Consider the following 16,873-nt stretch of genomic DNA (forward strand, 5'->3'; position numbering starts at 1 on the left):
ATTGATTTGTATACCACTTAGCAGATGTGTGTATCATATTTGAAGAAGCTGGCATCAGCGCCTGGGTCTGGCAGCGTGTAAGATATGCCAAAGCCTTCCTGCCGTGTTTTATTGTGTTTATAGGTCCCTGCAGGAGGCAAGAAACCTTTCACTTAATGTTGTTTCACATCGATAATAATGATGCGTGTACTCATAACATATCATGTACTAATGATATCTGTAAAGAGATGCACACATTTATATATATATACATATATAAATATAAATAATTGTGTTCTTCATAGTTTCATTATAAGGGTCGAATTGGTATTCACGTGGATATGGAACACTATAGTACAGGGCAAAGAGATGTAGGATTATGCATTTTCTGCTTTAAAAATACTTTATTATTATTATTATTATTAAGCTATGCAATTTTATACATCTTTACATGAAAACATTATTTTATAAAATATTCAGGATTCTGAAGGGTAGCTACTTGTAAAGTGTATGGTAACAAAAATAAATAAAGAATTCCAGAAAAGTAAAAGTTAGTTTTCAACTTAATTTGCAATATATTTTTCCATAACTAGAAAGGCTTGTGGTCTTCTGATGACCACATAGTCTGTGAAGTCCTCCGGATAGATTTTTTCCTTTTCTGTTACACTTGTCTTGCAGTTTCTTAAGGTTTAATCACAAGCCAGTCCATAGGACGCCCATGCGGTGAATACATTAATGTGCCAATCATTTAGACAAATGCAGCTGTTCTAGCCATCTGTGTTCATGTAAAGCTAGCCTTAAAGCATTCACCTCCAAGACTAAGTTTGAGAAGTAAACGACCAAGCAACCACGTACATAATCAACATGCATTCTGGATGCATGGGTTCTACCTTCAAGATTACATATTTATAGTAAAATAGAATATATAATTTTGGATGGACAAGATGAGACATTGATGTATCCTATAAGTGCCTACATACTCTCAGTTATTTGTTGTAAGCCCTAGAACCCTACAACTAGTCCTATGTCTTTCGCAGGCAGTTCTGATTTAGCTTTGTAAGGATTAGGATGTCCCCATGGGCGTAGGAACCGGGGGGGACAGATCCCCCCCAGTAACTCATGCGGGGGGGGACCGATAATGAAGAAATCCCCCCCAGGGCCCCCCAATAAAAACGCCGCAAATGCGGCTCGCGAGACCTCAAGGTGTGGCCCGCGTAAAATTGGCAGCCAGGGCAACCGATCTTACGCGGTCTGCACCTCGACCCTGCTACTTACCTGTGGGAGGGTCTGCTGTACTGCACAGAGGAAGCGGAACCCAGAAGAGTTCACGTGACATCACATCCTGCTTCCTCTGTGCAGTATCAGAGAACGCAGAGGGAGGCCGCGCCCCCTGCTGAAGTCTGTGAGCGGCATCGAGGAGCTGCAGTGCAGGTAAGGGGGTGGGGAGGGTGTTTGAATCAGTATGCGTGATTGAGGGAATTAATCTGTGAATGAATGAGTATATGAATGAGTGTGTGTGTGTGTGTGTGATAGCATGGATGTGTAAGTGCTGGAACCTAGGGGACTGTGACTGTCCCCTAGGTTGGGACTGTGATTGCTGTTAGCAATCACACTCCTATCATGCCAAGTCAGCCAGTACATGCTGAAACCTAGCTAGCTGCCCCCCTTGTGTATTGATGCTGCCAGCAGTATGGGGTCTGCACATCACTTACAGCCACCCTGTACCAGCATCTACTGGCTGACTTGGCATGATAGGAGTGTGATTGCTAATAGCAATCACAGTCCCATCATGCCTAGGTTCCAGCATTTACTGGTTGGATGTGTAAGTGCTGGAACCTAGGCATGATGGGACTGTGATTGCTGTTAGCTGTTAGCAATCACACTCCTATCATGCCAAGTCAGCCAGTACATGCTGAAACCTAGCTAGCTGCCACCCTTGTGTATTGATGCTGCCAGCAATATTGGGTCTGCACATCACTTACAGCCACCCTGTACCAGCATGTACTGGCTGCCTGGGCTGCCAAGTCATATTGCTAATTTTTTTTGTCCAATTGTGGTGTGTTGCCTACTTTTATTAAAAATGTGAGTTTTTATTATTATTTTTAAAGGTGGGGGGTCATTTTCATTTTTTTTGGCTAAGTGAACCGTGAATGTTTTGGTCTCGAATTTTCATTTTGGTGCATCCCTAGAATAAATATAACAATTTCATTTTTAATTATCCTGAGCAGGGGCGTACCTAGAGTATTTGGCACCTGGGGCGTATCCTGTATGTGGCACCCCCCCACACACACAGTTTAAAACTGCATAGCTTCTACCGTTATATACCGGCGCAGACGCTGAAGGTGGTACAGCATAACACTTACTGTTATCATTATATACTGAGGCAGACATTGACGGTGGTACAGCATAACACCTATCACTATATACTGAGGCAGAAATTGACGGTGGTACAGCATAACACCTATCACTATATACTGAGGCAGACATTGACGGTTGTACAGCATAACACCTACCACTATATACTGAGGCAGACAATGACGTTGGTACAACATAACACCTATCACTATATACGGAGGCACACATTGACGGTGGTACAGCGTAATCCCTATCACTATACATTGAGCCAGACATTGTCAATATTGCAGCATAACTCCTATCACTATATACTAAGCCATTGATGTGGTGTAGGCCTACCACTTCATTAGTAGTAGGGATGCACCGAAACTAATTCTGGACTGAAACCGAAAATGCTGCATTTACCTGGCCGAAACCGAATATGACACCCCCCCCACCATAAAAAAAAATATCTAACACTTGTATTTAAAGTAAGTAACACACCAAAATAGGACAAAACATTTAAATAACAATATTAATATATATATATATATATATATATATATATAATTGTTAACAGCAATCACATTCCTATCATGCCCAGGCATACCCAGATTCCAGGATGTACTCGCAGACTTGGCATGATAGGAGTATGATTGCTCTACCTACCCCTTCTCACTCCCTTTTGTCCTACCTACACCTTCTCACTCCCTTCTCCCTATCTACCCCCTATCCCCCTGTCTCACTCCCTTCTCCCTATCTACCCCCTCCTAACTATCTACCCTCTCCCCCTTTGAAGTTCACCTACCTTTCAGGAGTCCTGCGGTGGGGGTGCAAGGCCTCTGTCTCCCAGCTCTGCCACTGTATGGAACAGTATAGAGTGATGGGAGTTATGATGTACTAGAGCATAATTATATAATGAAAAATACATTGGAAATGGTACAGCATAACACCCATCACTCTCACACACTTACCAATCTGCACATATACCAATCCATACATATACCAATCCACACACATACCAATCCACACACATACCAATCCACACACACACCAATCCAGACATACTAATCCACACATACCAATCCACACATACCAATCCACACATACCAATCCACACATACACCAATCCACACATACACCAATCCACACATACACCAATCCACACATACACCAATCCACACATACACCAATCCACACATACACCAATCCACACATACCGATCCACACATAACGATCCACACATACCAATCCACACATACCAATCCACACATATACCAATCCACTCTCACTCACTGAATGCTTTCCTACCTTTCCTCTTTTCTCCTTACAGCTTCTTTTCCTCCTCTTCGCTCCTCTTCTTCAGTTCTTCTGTCTTCTTCCGGTTCAGTGGGCGCGGCTTCAGTGTTGTGCGCCGGGATCTGACAACAAATCCCGGCGCACAGCAGCTGTTGCCGCGCGGATCGCAAGGGAGCCCGGGTTGAACCCGGCTTAAAATCACTCAAGGGAGCCGGAGGTCTGTTAAAGACCTCCGATACCGTTCCCTTGCGAGCCTGCTCCTCCAGTGGCGGACATTACTGATGAGCGGCACCCGGTGCGGAACGCCCCCCGCTAGGTACGCTACTGATCCTGAGTCCTGAATTTGTAGTCGCAAAACTTTCTAGGCCCAGAAATCAGTGAGAGGAAAAGTAAAGGTTTTGTGTCATTTACTTTATTTTAATCTGCATATTTTATTAAAGGCCATATTTTCTCACAGTGAAAAATGAGTGCGGCCTGCGCACGTATACAATTCTAATGAAGTGGCCCACTGCAGAAAAAACTTGGACACCCCTGGGGTAGACAGTGAGAAGGGGGTGTAGGGAGAGGGTAGCTAGTGAGAAGGGGGCGATAGGGAGAGGGTAGCTAGTGAGAAGAGAGGGTAGCTAGTGAGAAGGGGGTAGGGAGAGGGTAGATAGTGTGAGAAGGGAGGGTAGGGAGGGGGTAGATAGTAAGAAAGGGGGAGAGGGGGTAGATAGTGTGAGAGATGGGGAGAAAGTGGGGATCTGATGGGGGAAAATGCTGTCCCCCCCCAGATTTTTAGGGGTTCCTACGCCCATGGATGTCCCTAATTCCACTTTGTTGTGTATGAAGGTACGGGCCTTTTAATATACTTAATATACAGAAAAGATTTGAGATTTGAAAGCGTTAGTGATCTTGTCATCATCACCCTAAGCGTACTGGAAAACGGGACATTTGCCTTATACAACATTTCAAGAACAGACACAATTTCTTCTTGTTTTAAATCCTTTGAGAAAAAACGTCGGGGCTGATACTTGTCTCCCAGAGCATCGATTTACTGCTGATGTGTTACTTTAGAAGGATGGAGAGCAATATTGTATTCCCCTGAAGACTCTTCTAACGTGATAGGCAACATGTCAGAAATGATTAGCATAAACGCCATCTTATTCCCTAAAGGTGCAAGTATGCTTCATACATAAGAAAGATAACTTGCAGGAGCGCCTCTTGAGATTGCTCTTGAGTTAAAAAAAACGAACAGAAAAAAACCCCCAAAATGTAATTGTCGCCATTGTTTGAAGAAGTCAGTTTTTTTCTTCTAAATATCCTACAATTGATGGTTATTGTCCAGTGTACCAGAGGTGGTAAAGCTATTTACTTTTTATTAATTTTCTCTGCAAGTTCTCTGTTCTATTTACAACATACAATAATATATCCAGTAAACGAATAATAATATGAACGTATCGATAAACAGACATAATTATACCGTGCATGGTTAATCAACAGACATATGGTTCTATCAGCAATTAATTTACTAGCCCTTCTTATTATATATAAGGTTGCTAAAATGTCACCATAAGGGCTGTAGGAAATGTTGAATATGGAAGATATAAAACAAGTAGGTTTTTGGCATTTCTGAAATCAGTTGATAGCTTTGGGATCTACAGCATAATTACAATGTTCTTATCCTGAGTTTCATTTTATGTGATAAAAAGCTGTGTGAAAGACTGTGTCTAAAATAAGGCGCTTTTTTTTACCATGTTTTTCCATACACCCTGTCTTCATTCTTCAATTGTTTAAATAGTACCTAGTGTACTTTCAATCAGAGGCCGCCAATTTGGGTTTCTTTGTAAATCATATAAAACATTTCTGTGACATTTTACTTAGAAATTAGGCATTTGTTTTATATATGGAGTTTTTACATTTTGTGAAAAAGGGATGAGATCACCTTAATAGATAGAGAGAACGCATTCCCTGTCCCACTATTGTGTTCAGTTTGTGATTTCCCGCCAAAATAAAACAAAACTTATTATAATATTATTATTATTATAATAATTATATGTTATATATATATATATATATGGACTAATACGGCTAAACCCATTTACGATTTCCACAAGATTTTGGAGCGTTTCTGTGGGGATTTTTGCCCATTCATCCAGTAGAGCAATTTGTGAGGTCAGGCGAGAAGGCCTGGTTTACAACCAGGGCCGGCCCTATAATGGGGCAGACTGGGGCAATTGCCCCAGGCGGCACTTTAGAAGGGGCGGCACTTTGCCGCCCCAAGCGCTTTTTTTTTTTTGAAGCGGAGGAGAGAGAGAGGGGCACCGAGTGGTTTTAGCTTACCCGCTCGGCGCCCCTCTCTCTCTCTCCTCTGCGGCGAGTCTCCCTGTTCGGTCCCGGTGCCGGCTTGTAATGCAGAGCGCCGGAAGTGACGTCAATTTCCGGCGCTCAGCATTACAAGCCGGCACCGTGGCAGAGCAGGGAGACTCGCCGCAGGACTGTTTAAAGGTAAGTACCGGGGGGGGGTCGTAGATTATGCCGTCGGCGAAGTTTAAAATGCCGCCCCCCCCCCCCCCCCGGCGTCGGCGGGGGGGGGGGGGCGGCGTTTTAAACTTCGCCCCAGGCGGCGTTAAGTCTTCGGCCGGCCCTGTTTACAACCTCCATTACAGTTCATCCCAAAGGTGTTCGATGGGGTTGAGGTCAGGGCTCTGTGCAGCCTGTCAAATTCTTCCACACCAAAATCATCCAACCGTGTATTTATGGACCTTGGGCTACAATGACAGACATATAACTCATACAAATGGGTACCTGAAAACATTAAATTATACAAAAACTTCAACTGAAGAAAAAAACAAAACAGAAAATATATTTGAAAATGTATTTTTCCTTGGATTCTAATAATAATAAATGCGTTGTGTAAATAAGCAGCCAGGAATAAGATGCATTTTGTTTTTCAGAACTGTTTTCATGCCACAAAACTTTTTGTTTGTTTGTTTTGCTTGACATTGGCAAAGCTGTGTCTGCTAATGAAGGGAACATGCGATGGCTCAGGTGTCTTCTTTATGTGATGATTACCAATCTGTCAGCACAAATGAGAGGAAATGCCAGATAATGAACCTCGCCGCTGATTACCCTGCTACGGAGTTTATAGGACTTTGTGTAGCTGGCTGACCGATATGCTGACGCTCATACACTGTAAATGCCACAGCAAGCAAATGGGTCATTTTGGGTAATTTGACATTGTTACAGTTGTCCCCGTCATTGCTATATAACTGCACATTGTTCTTATTGACAGTGCATCAGCTTAGTCCTAGTTAACCCCTTAATGACAAAGCCCATACATGTACGGGCTCAAAATGCATTGTTTTCAATGGGTTTAGGGACCGCCCATTATCCTTAAGGGGTTAAAATCTTTCTGGTTTTCTTTTTCTTGAATCATACACTTGTTTGTTGGTTTCCCTGTCTCAACAACCACCTCCCTCAGTTCATCTGCCTGCTGTCGGACTCCAACCCCCACCATGGGATATCTTTTAGTGCTGTAGAGGACATACTGTAATGAGGGGCAGAGGCGAATAGAACCAAGGAGGACATCTCCACTAAGGAGTCATGCAGAACAAAAAATGCCATTAAAAAATAAAAAAATAATTCTGAATTGTTATGGGCTTTTTTAAATACTTTCAGGATTACAGACTTGTTCCCATCACATAAACTGTGAGATTTATGAAACAAATGCTATAAACTAAAAAGGCATACACGAAAATGAAAAAAAAACCTAGATTGTATATATTGGTGAATAAAAACTGAATGAATTGGGTGCATTTAGCAGGCATGATCAATGGATTTGGACTAATAATAACATATAAGTGTATGAAGTTACCCAGGAATATCCATGTTTGTGGTCTAGAATGCTGCATTATATAGCCTTTCTCTTGAAAATACTTTATCACATGTTTTTCTACTGCATTGGTTTGTTGCCAGAGTGTTCGTCAAGCTCCATAGTCTTTCAGAATTTTTCTTGTACACAAGTCAAAGTTGTGTGTTAATTATTATGCAGATTTCGCTGCTCCCTGTCATTCTGGTTGACGTGAAGAAAGCTCCTGCCAAGGCTTAATTATTTCAGTTGCTTAGCATTTCAGGCGATTTAATACTATTGAGGGGCCCCAGTTGCTTTCATAAAAAATATGTAAAAGTCAAAGAAATAGAAACTTTACTTGGGAAATTATAATTGTTTTGTAAATTTTATTTTAATTGCAGACAACATCAGGAGAAGATGTTCGAGACTTCACCAAGGTCCTGAAAAACAAGTTCCGCTCTAAGAAATACTTTGACAAGCATCCAAGACTGGGTTACTTACCCGTGCAGACAGTGCTTGAAGGAGATAACATGGAAACGTGAGTCAGCTGCTATGTTACACTGTATTTTAGAGCTGCCGTAATAGCTTTACAGAGGAGCTGCACAAAGCCAAGTGTCATCTGTTGGCTTGGGCTCATAGTAGGAGACGGATCATTCGAAGCAAAGCAGATTTCCATGGAATGCCCTGGCCATACCTGGATACATGTGACCGATGGTTTACAGGGATGAATTCTGAATGATTTTATAACAGATGTGATAGTTTCCCTAAACTATTCTGTTTCTAGCCATTACTGGGTCACAACAGTTATAATGGTCACTAAACGCCAAAAGAGATCTTTTACAGAACAGGTTGGTAGTAGGTACTCTACGGCATAGTAGTTATTATCCTATAGTACCCAGTACCAGTTAGTTAGTAGCTATGTAGTATATAGGTGCTACAAAGTCACAAATTACTGGTTGTTATACAGAAAAGGAACGTAATTAATGGCTTCCTTCTGTTTGTTAATACAAGTGTCTATTCAGCACTTTGCATGTACAAACCTGTTTCTATCCACTCATTTTCATGTGATTGGAACTGTTAATCACACCAGTTTCTCACTAAATCATGTTCAATAAACTTCAGGTAGTTGTGACACCTTAGATGTACGATGTAGTATTTTCTACAAAAACAGTTGAAAAGAACACAGAAGGCAGTTAATAGTTATTTAAGCTCTTGACATTTACTAATGGCGAGGCTAGTGTAACAAATTCCTCACAGATTACACTTGTCCTGGTCCTTTTCTATGAGGACATTTTGATACATGATGCACTTCCAACCCTGTGCCGTGCTCTAAAGCTGTGTCTGAACACCTGTTGTGAGTAAATGTTGGAGTAAAATAAGTACCTCTCAACAGTCCCCATTTTTCACAGCACTGCACGAGTTTGTGCCCCCATTGTCCCGCAATTCTCTAGACCCACTGATCCCCAGGGATCTGTAAAGATGAATGGTGGTTTGTGCCTTTGAGGGGTTATGGGGCATGGAAACAAATTACATATCTAGTGTCCCTGTGCGCGTGTCTTATACATATCCATATTTGTCTTGTTTTCTCTAATTTTCATAAAGAAGGAAAATCGTGCTCACAAATCATTTAACTGGTTACTTTTCTCTCGTTTTTGAAACCGGATAATGGCAGGTCATGTTATCTTTCATGATCAAAAGAGCAGGCAAAAAACCCCGACATTTTGCCCACATTTTATCTGCGTCCCGTTACAGGGGAAAAAATATTTTCAATGAGTGATTTCATTAATGAAATAAAAATATTTATTATATTGTGTTTCAAGAAATACTACGACATTCATGGAGCAATGAAAAAAAACAAACATTTTAAATCTTTTGGGATGGCCTCATATGCTAATGAACTGCTCTGCTGAAAAGTATCTCATTTGCATATGCAGAGATAATACAAACAAATCTATATGGTGCTTCTCGAATAATCTGTTCCGTTGTCCCTGGTGTAGGTTTGATGATAGCTTAATGTAAAAATTGTGTTAAAACATTTAGCTTTTCTGTTAAGTAGATTTGGGATCCATATTTGTTAAATGCCTAAACACATAGGTTAATGTATACAACTTTCTTAGAATTTCCATGGATATATGTCATTTGAATTTCTTGACTCTACCTTTCCTTGTTGGTAGAATAAGGCTTTCCTGGCCTAATTTCAAGCTCCATTGACTCTCATGCAACTCCTGGTGCTTCCGCAGTTTATCAATGTAAGAGTCATGACGACTCTCTCCCCTATCACTGAGTGTCCTGTTAGAACAGGTCTACTCTGCAGTAGAATTGACTGATTGTATTAGACTGCGTGTGGATTACCTTTAAATCCAAATGAAGCCTCCAGGAATCCTGCAGTGGAGCTTATGCTATGGCAATTCTTTTCTCACCCACTTGTGGGGCAGATATGGGTTTGGCTTTTGGATTTTCTGCTGTCACTTTAAGTGCACTAAAGTTTTTCCTTCTTGATCCCCTTTCTTCTGTTGCAGTCCTATAACACTCATCAGCATGTGGCCTGACCAGTTTGAGTAAGTATGGTGCACTGTCGAACCTTTATCTATTATCAATGATATTTTTGTTGGCACCCGTGGACCCAGTTTTACTCAATTTTTCTATATTTATTTTTAATAATGTGTGGGCCTAATGCTTATGCTCTATGGAACGTGTTTCTCATTTTCAGCCCTTTACAATCGCCGGAACTTTTTGATGATGACACGCATTCCAGGATAGAACAATATGCCAGCAGGTAAGCAGCATATATTCATAAAAAAAACTTGTAATTCAGCCAATCTTTTAAAGAACAGTCAACCCCCATTTTTATTTACTATTATTAAAAAAATGACACCCTTCAAATGCAGTGAGAAAAACACTCAATAGGAGTATTAATTATCTCCCCTCTGGTGACACAACCAGCCACCTAGAGGAGAAGCAAAGCACTAAGAATGCATGTGGCTTCCATTGCCTGTGCACATACATGAGCAGACACCGTGCGCTTATGACAAATCTGCCAGGTCACGGCTACGATGTAAACGAACAAGCTGGTTTTCTCATTGCTTGGTTTGCAGAGACAATGGATGACTACCCCTTTTTTGTCATCCTCAAATTGTCAACCAGGCTTGTCCTCTAAAAGAAATCAAGGTGCGTGTTATAGACACAAACCTTACACATTAGGAAAGAATTGTTTGATCCAAATATGATTGTACATTTATGAGTTGTGTCTTCCTGACAACATTGTCATCTTCCATTCCCTTTGAGTTGGAGACGGGAAACGAAGATGGTACAAATAATACCGTTGCATTACAGAAAGATTCAGCTGAATCCTTATTTACATATTTGTGAAAAATAAGTTTGTTTCTATCTTTGAAGAAGTTAACTTCAAAGCACAATGCTGTTACTTCAGACATAATTGGCATCGCATGCCTCAGAATCTCGGTTCAATGAAAGAAGAAAGAAAAGGTGCAGCAGAATCATTTTAATGATAAACAAGCTAATCAAAGCACATCAATCTAATTCCATTTTTATTACATAACTTTGTGTATATGCAAACTAATGGCATCATTTAACCATATTATTATCCACAGTTTAAAAATTGTATCATATATAAATAGCAGTCCCAAGGCCCCTCACTAATCCCAAATGGTGTGGCTCCAAACCATCCAAAACTGTAGCAAAAGCTCTTTTAGTGCCCTCAGGATGTCCACGCTCTGGTCAGAATAGGTCAAAGAGCTTAAGTTTAACTCAGTCTATTGATTATTGTCCAGCATTAAATACCTCCCAACATTTCAAATATCTGGAAAAAGGACATTCTTGTTTTAGGAGTAATTAAGAGCTTTTATGTGATTCTGTGATTTATGTACATAATAGAATGAAGCATTTAAAATAAGGATTATAAAGTTTATTTACACAATGTAACTGATAAAGACATTTTTTGCTGCTTTAAAGCGGTAGGATGCTGTGCTACACACCAAATGTTTTGATCTTTTAAAAAAAGAGTCACAAATGGATTTGGGTCCAAAAGATGAGCTGTCCCTTCTAAGAAGGAGAAATGATTTCTTTCTTTATTTTGTTTTATCCACGGCTTTTCATTATATTGGTCCAATGAGGTGAACAAGGATGGAGCTAGTAGACTATTGAATTTGTTTTATCTGCAATATGATGTGTCTTCTCATTCGTAGGCTGGCGCAAATGGAAAGAACCAATGGGTCCCTCTTCACTGACAGCAGCTCTGCCACAGGAAGCATGTAAGCTAGTTATTATGCTATCACTTGCCCACTTGCGTTCTGGAATTTACTTGATGATTCAAAGTGAACAAACAATGCAAGTGATTGTTTTTAACCTATGGTTGCATTCTGATTTTAGAGATGATGAGCACGCCCTGATTCAGCAGTACTGTCACACGTTGGGAGGAGATTCACCCATAGGCCAACCACAAAGTCCGGTGCAGATCCTGAAGTCAGTGGAAAAAGAAGAACGTGGCGAGTTAGAGCGAATCATTGCTGACCTGGAGGAAGAACAAAGGTATGTATGTCTGGGTCTCATATTGATAGTATGTCTTGTGTTTTTGGTCTCACACTTATGATTAAGCACTGACGTTATCACCTCCAGAGATTGTACTGCTGTGGTTGTCCTTATTTTCTTCTGCCTACGTAAAATTGGTAGTGTTTTATCTTTTTTTCTTCAACAGCTTGTTAAATATATTCACATCAGGAATTAGACTACTGGAAGAAGGAACATTTTGTGATTTAATTATAGACTTTTCTAATTTATTCTGTTGGACTTTTTCAATTATTATGATTAACAGCCTCCGTATTAGGGACGCTTTTCAGTGTTCATTTGAGAAATGACTTGATGTCGTGTATTGGGCTAGGCCAAGGGCTGCTCCAAAGCTGGATAAGAGGTGTGTGTTTAAGCCTCACCAGCACTTGCTGGATGAAAATGTTTTATTTTATTTTTTTTCTGATATAAAATGAAATCTCTTGTCTGCAGGTGAGAAAATTGCAATAGTGATTTAGACATTACAGTTAGTAAGTTTAGGGTATAGTTTAATCTTAAGAGATACCTATTAACAGTTTTTGTGCCTTCCACAGGAATCTAAAGATTGAATATGAGCAGCTGAAAGCACAACATTTGAGACGAGGTCTGACCCCTCCGTCGTCTCCCCCTGACTCATTAGTGTCCATGCCTCATTCCTCCGAGGATGCAGAACTCATTGCAGAAGCAAAACTGCTGAGACAGCACAAGGGGCGACTAGAGGCCAGAATGCAGATCTTAGAAGATCACAACAAACAGTTGGAGTCTCAACTCCACCGGCTACGTCAGTTGCTTGAACAGGTAGGGCTCACCGCATAATGTAAGCATAAAGCAGTGTATTAAATCTAAAGGTCAAATAACTGCAGGCAAATCCTACATTGTAGAGTGTTCCATGAAATGTGCTTTCCAGCAGTGTTATCAGTTTTTTTTTTTATATGTAATCCACCATAGTTCAGTTTTGCAAAGGATCTTTTTTTATTTTAATTTTTTTTGTATATTTTCATTGTCAACAATGGTTATTGTTTATTGCATTATCATTCTATTGTTCTTTTATGTACATTTATACTGGTTTGTTTTTTTATATACAGAGTCTAGTGCCTGTAAGGTGCTTTTATATTTAGCAGAAAAAAATGTCCTATAAAATAATTTATGTGCAGTATTATAATTTTTTTTTATAACAATTATTTAATTCACTAATTATGCCCAATGCTGCTGCAGTTAGTTTTGCGGTGGCCTGAAAATATATCTCTCATCACTTATAAGCTATTGGGGTGGCACTTATCTCTGTATTGCATGTATACATCTCGTCCTGGCTACTAGTTAATTTGTCGAGCTTGAGACATCAAGAGAGGGACAGGAAATACTGGAGCAAACATTGTTATTACAAAGTAAAGTTATTTTTTTGACTATTCCTTTAAAGTCAAAGTTTTGTAACATCATTAAGAAAATGATTCTATTCTGTTAAAGAAAAAAAAGTCCCAAGACATCACTAAGTTAATAAGCTAATCCATCAGCCCACCCCAAGAAGCCACTGGAGATCTGCGGTGTTCTTTAGCTCGGAAGGAGACATATCTTGTTTCTGTACACGTTAGTTTGAATGTGATTGATGCTTTATTTACTTTTTATGTTCCTTACCTTTCAGCCTGAATCAGACTCTAGGGTTAATGGAGTTTTTGTATCACAGCAGCCACCGGCTCCCAAATATTCAGCTGATCAGGATTACTGCGCACAGTTTTTCCAGACAAGTGAGTAACATATAGTCACGTGTTAGCAACACATGAAACTCTTTTTAATGCATCATTATAATACAGATTATTTTCCATGCACATTTTAAAGATAGCGACTAAACTTAGTCTTCCATTCTAAATGTACTTTATTGAAGATGATGTTCTAGGCATATTATGCCCCACTTATCAGTATATAATCACTTGTGTCTATGCATAAAAACTTTGATACTCCAAGGCAAAAAAAGGTGATGGTTACTTTATATTGTTAATATCTTTTATTTATATGCCGCCACCAATTTATTCAGTTCTTCTTACAATATATATATTCAAGTTATGTTAGGATGTACACTGCCAGAATCCAGTTTGAATCACATAAATCCTCTCTTTGAATAACGCATTTCAGATTGTGTATTTCAAATGGATATAGACATAGCCAAGTTAATTCAGAATCCTACCTCTATAAGACAACTAGATGGCTCTTTATCCGGTGTTAGACAAGCAGGTCGTAGTCTGCACCCCTTAAGTAGTAATGTATGTTTTGGTTCTAAGATGCAAAGTCAGAAGGCTTTCGTTTATTTCTTCTCCCTTCAAACAACCAAACCTGCTTCTTGTACCAGTACCGATAGATAGGTAGATGGACAGATAGATAGGTAGATAGATATACAGATAGGTAGACAGATGGACAGATAGATGGACTCTGGAATTTATTCTTGCACGTCAAAGGGTGAGTGTTAAATAATGAACATCCGCAGTTGAAATTCACTTTAAAATACAAGTGCTGTGACTTTGATTATCCCGCTTATAGAAGCCGAGCTATGTAAAGGACTAATGCAGTTGATTAAACATTCTCTTCTTCCTGGAGAAGGAGCCATCACTTAGAATTCTTCTAATATAGTGCCTGCAGCCACTGTTAACACAGCCACACTAGTAATTAGCCATGGTTATGCATAGCATATTTCACACAATGAAAGAGAATCTATCATGAAAACTGGAGATTTAAGTTGAAACCCAGACTTCAGTTGTACATTGCTAGTTCCTTAGACTTGCAGGTGCCAATTTGAATGAAAGTATATATTCTGGACAGACATATTTGCTGTAAACCTTTCTCTAGAGTTATTTTACTATGCTGTTATGCATTGGGTTGTCTTGAAACTGCGTCTCGGTCACACCGATAATAATACGTACTTTTGGTGAAAAGAATAGAATATGTTTCCTAGCCTATAAAAGTCCCGTAGAATAACGCTGCCTAGTGAACTTCCCTGAGGGACTCGTTACGCAAGAAATATCAGGCAGTATCCACAGGAAACAGAAGCACACAAAAGTTTGATGGCCATTTCTCAGACTTCTCTGCATTCAGTTACTATGGTAACATTAAAGAAAATACAATTTAAATACATATTTTGTATAGAACAGTTCTGCAAATTTTGTTTTGTTTATAATTGTCTGTAGCAAACTTGGTTGCATGGAAATTGTCTACTTCTTTCTGCTTTTACCAGAGCCGGGACCAGTGATCTATCAGGATATCTCTGAATAGTGATAGCAAAGAACTAGGGGGCACAACACCTACGCACAACACCTACACACACACACACACACACACATACACATACACATACACACATACACACACACACATACACACACACATACACACACACACACACACAGGCTTCTATACTGGTGTGAAAACTGTCAAAATGGTTTGCTTTATATATTTGTATATATTCTTACTAATTGCTTCTTTTCTTTCTTCTAAATGTATTCACAGATGATCTGTTGTCCCCACCTCATAGTACCAGCACAGACCTAGCAGATGTGATGGAGCAAATAAACAGCACATTTCCCCAGAGCAGCTGTAAGTTTTGCAGTGTTACTTGCATATTGAAATGTCCCTGCTGAGTCCTGGCTATCTGAGTGCCTAATGATACATTGAAATGAACCCAGTAGGAATTTGGTCGAAAACATATACATGTTTTGAGCTATTCAGGGACAAAGAATGAATCTTTGTCATTGGAGATGTCTGCATAATGCTTGTCACATACCGTCATATATTATTATACTTTTCCCCCCTAATTTCAATCTATAAATTAGGGGTGCGGGCTACCGTATCTGAGGACAACTTCCATGCCCCTGTCTCCTTTCATGCAGATCCGCTTCTTCTCTTGTATCTTCTTGTTCTGTCTTCTTTCTTCTGTCTTCCGCTAGTCCACGTGTGTTCAGTCTTGACTCCCGACACATTTTCGCAAAGGGTGGCGCTTCCGGGATGGCCCCCCCGATTGGAGGAAGGGTGGAGAGACTGTCCCCGTGAATCTGTATTTTTGGGGAAGTACCCTAAGAAGCCCCAGTATTGCAGACAGATTGCGTTTCTGCACCTCTCTTTCTCTGCAAATCTGCCTGAAATATTCTGTTCTTAGGGTGATTCTGCACAGCCTCTCCCCTATTCCTCCAATCGGGGGAGCAGGGGTGACCGGAAGGTCTGCTCTTTTGCGGAAGTGTGCTGGCTTTCTAGTACTGTGGGTTTTTTAAAATTCCGTTTTCTTTAAAACTTTCTAAAGATGTATAGAGCGGCTGAATTGTCAGCTCTCAATGTTTCTCCTTTAAGTTCAGACACCTTCTCGAGTGACATTGCATTGTAACATAGTGTGCTTACCTGTTTCCTTGCATATAAATCTCCTCTTTTATTTGAGGTTTCAATGCCTCAATAGCTAAAGCACTTTAATGCCCATGACAGATACCAAATAAAATAGTTTCACTTTTATTTTTACTCTAGCAGTGCAGTGAAAGTGTATTGCGTGCATAGACATAAAATTCAAATGCTCTGTCATTGGGAGCAAAGAGATAAATGATGAGATTTTTGCAGCAGCATAAAAATACCTGGTTCCAAGAAATCTAGGGTATCATTTATTGAATGTATCACATGCTTGTCTGAGCACAGCTATTAGCCAAAGAAAAAAAATATTCTTTACTTATTTTTTTACCATCATCTGTTTGGAGGATTTGGCGGTAACTGGACCCATAGTACGTAGTAGATCTGCTCTCTTGTATCTCATGTTAGGATAGAGTGCAAAGCTATGATGTCATCGTAGTATACAACAGGAGGAGCAATGAGATCATCAGCAGAGGTACAGATCTCCCCGCAGGC

At 40.0% G+C, this 16,873-nt stretch overlaps 1 protein-coding gene across 1 annotated transcript in view; it reads left to right on the top strand.

The window, feature by feature from the left end:
• LOC149289944 (utrophin-like) overlaps window positions 1-16,450 on the top strand; it is a 233,397-nt gene extending 216,947 nt beyond the window's left edge. Inside the window, 9 exon segments of the mRNA XM_089490156.1 lie at window positions 7,846-7,982; window positions 9,964-10,002; window positions 10,155-10,220; window positions 11,650-11,715; window positions 11,834-11,992; window positions 12,562-12,805; window positions 13,647-13,749; window positions 15,500-15,586; window positions 16,419-16,450. Of these exon segments, the coding sequence (XP_089346282.1) occupies window positions 7,846-7,982; window positions 9,964-10,002; window positions 10,155-10,220; window positions 11,650-11,715; window positions 11,834-11,992; window positions 12,562-12,805; window positions 13,647-13,749; window positions 15,500-15,586; window positions 16,419-16,450 (933 nt within the window).
• The last annotated feature ends 423 nt before the right edge of the window (window positions 16,451-16,873 follow it).

Source organism: Sceloporus occidentalis, unplaced genomic scaffold, assembly GCF_023333645.1.
Source record: "Sceloporus occidentalis isolate IW3139 unplaced genomic scaffold, rSceOcc1.0.p SCAF_42, whole genome shotgun sequence".
In the NCBI taxonomy this organism is placed as follows: Eukaryota; Metazoa; Chordata; class Lepidosauria; order Squamata; family Phrynosomatidae; genus Sceloporus; species Sceloporus occidentalis.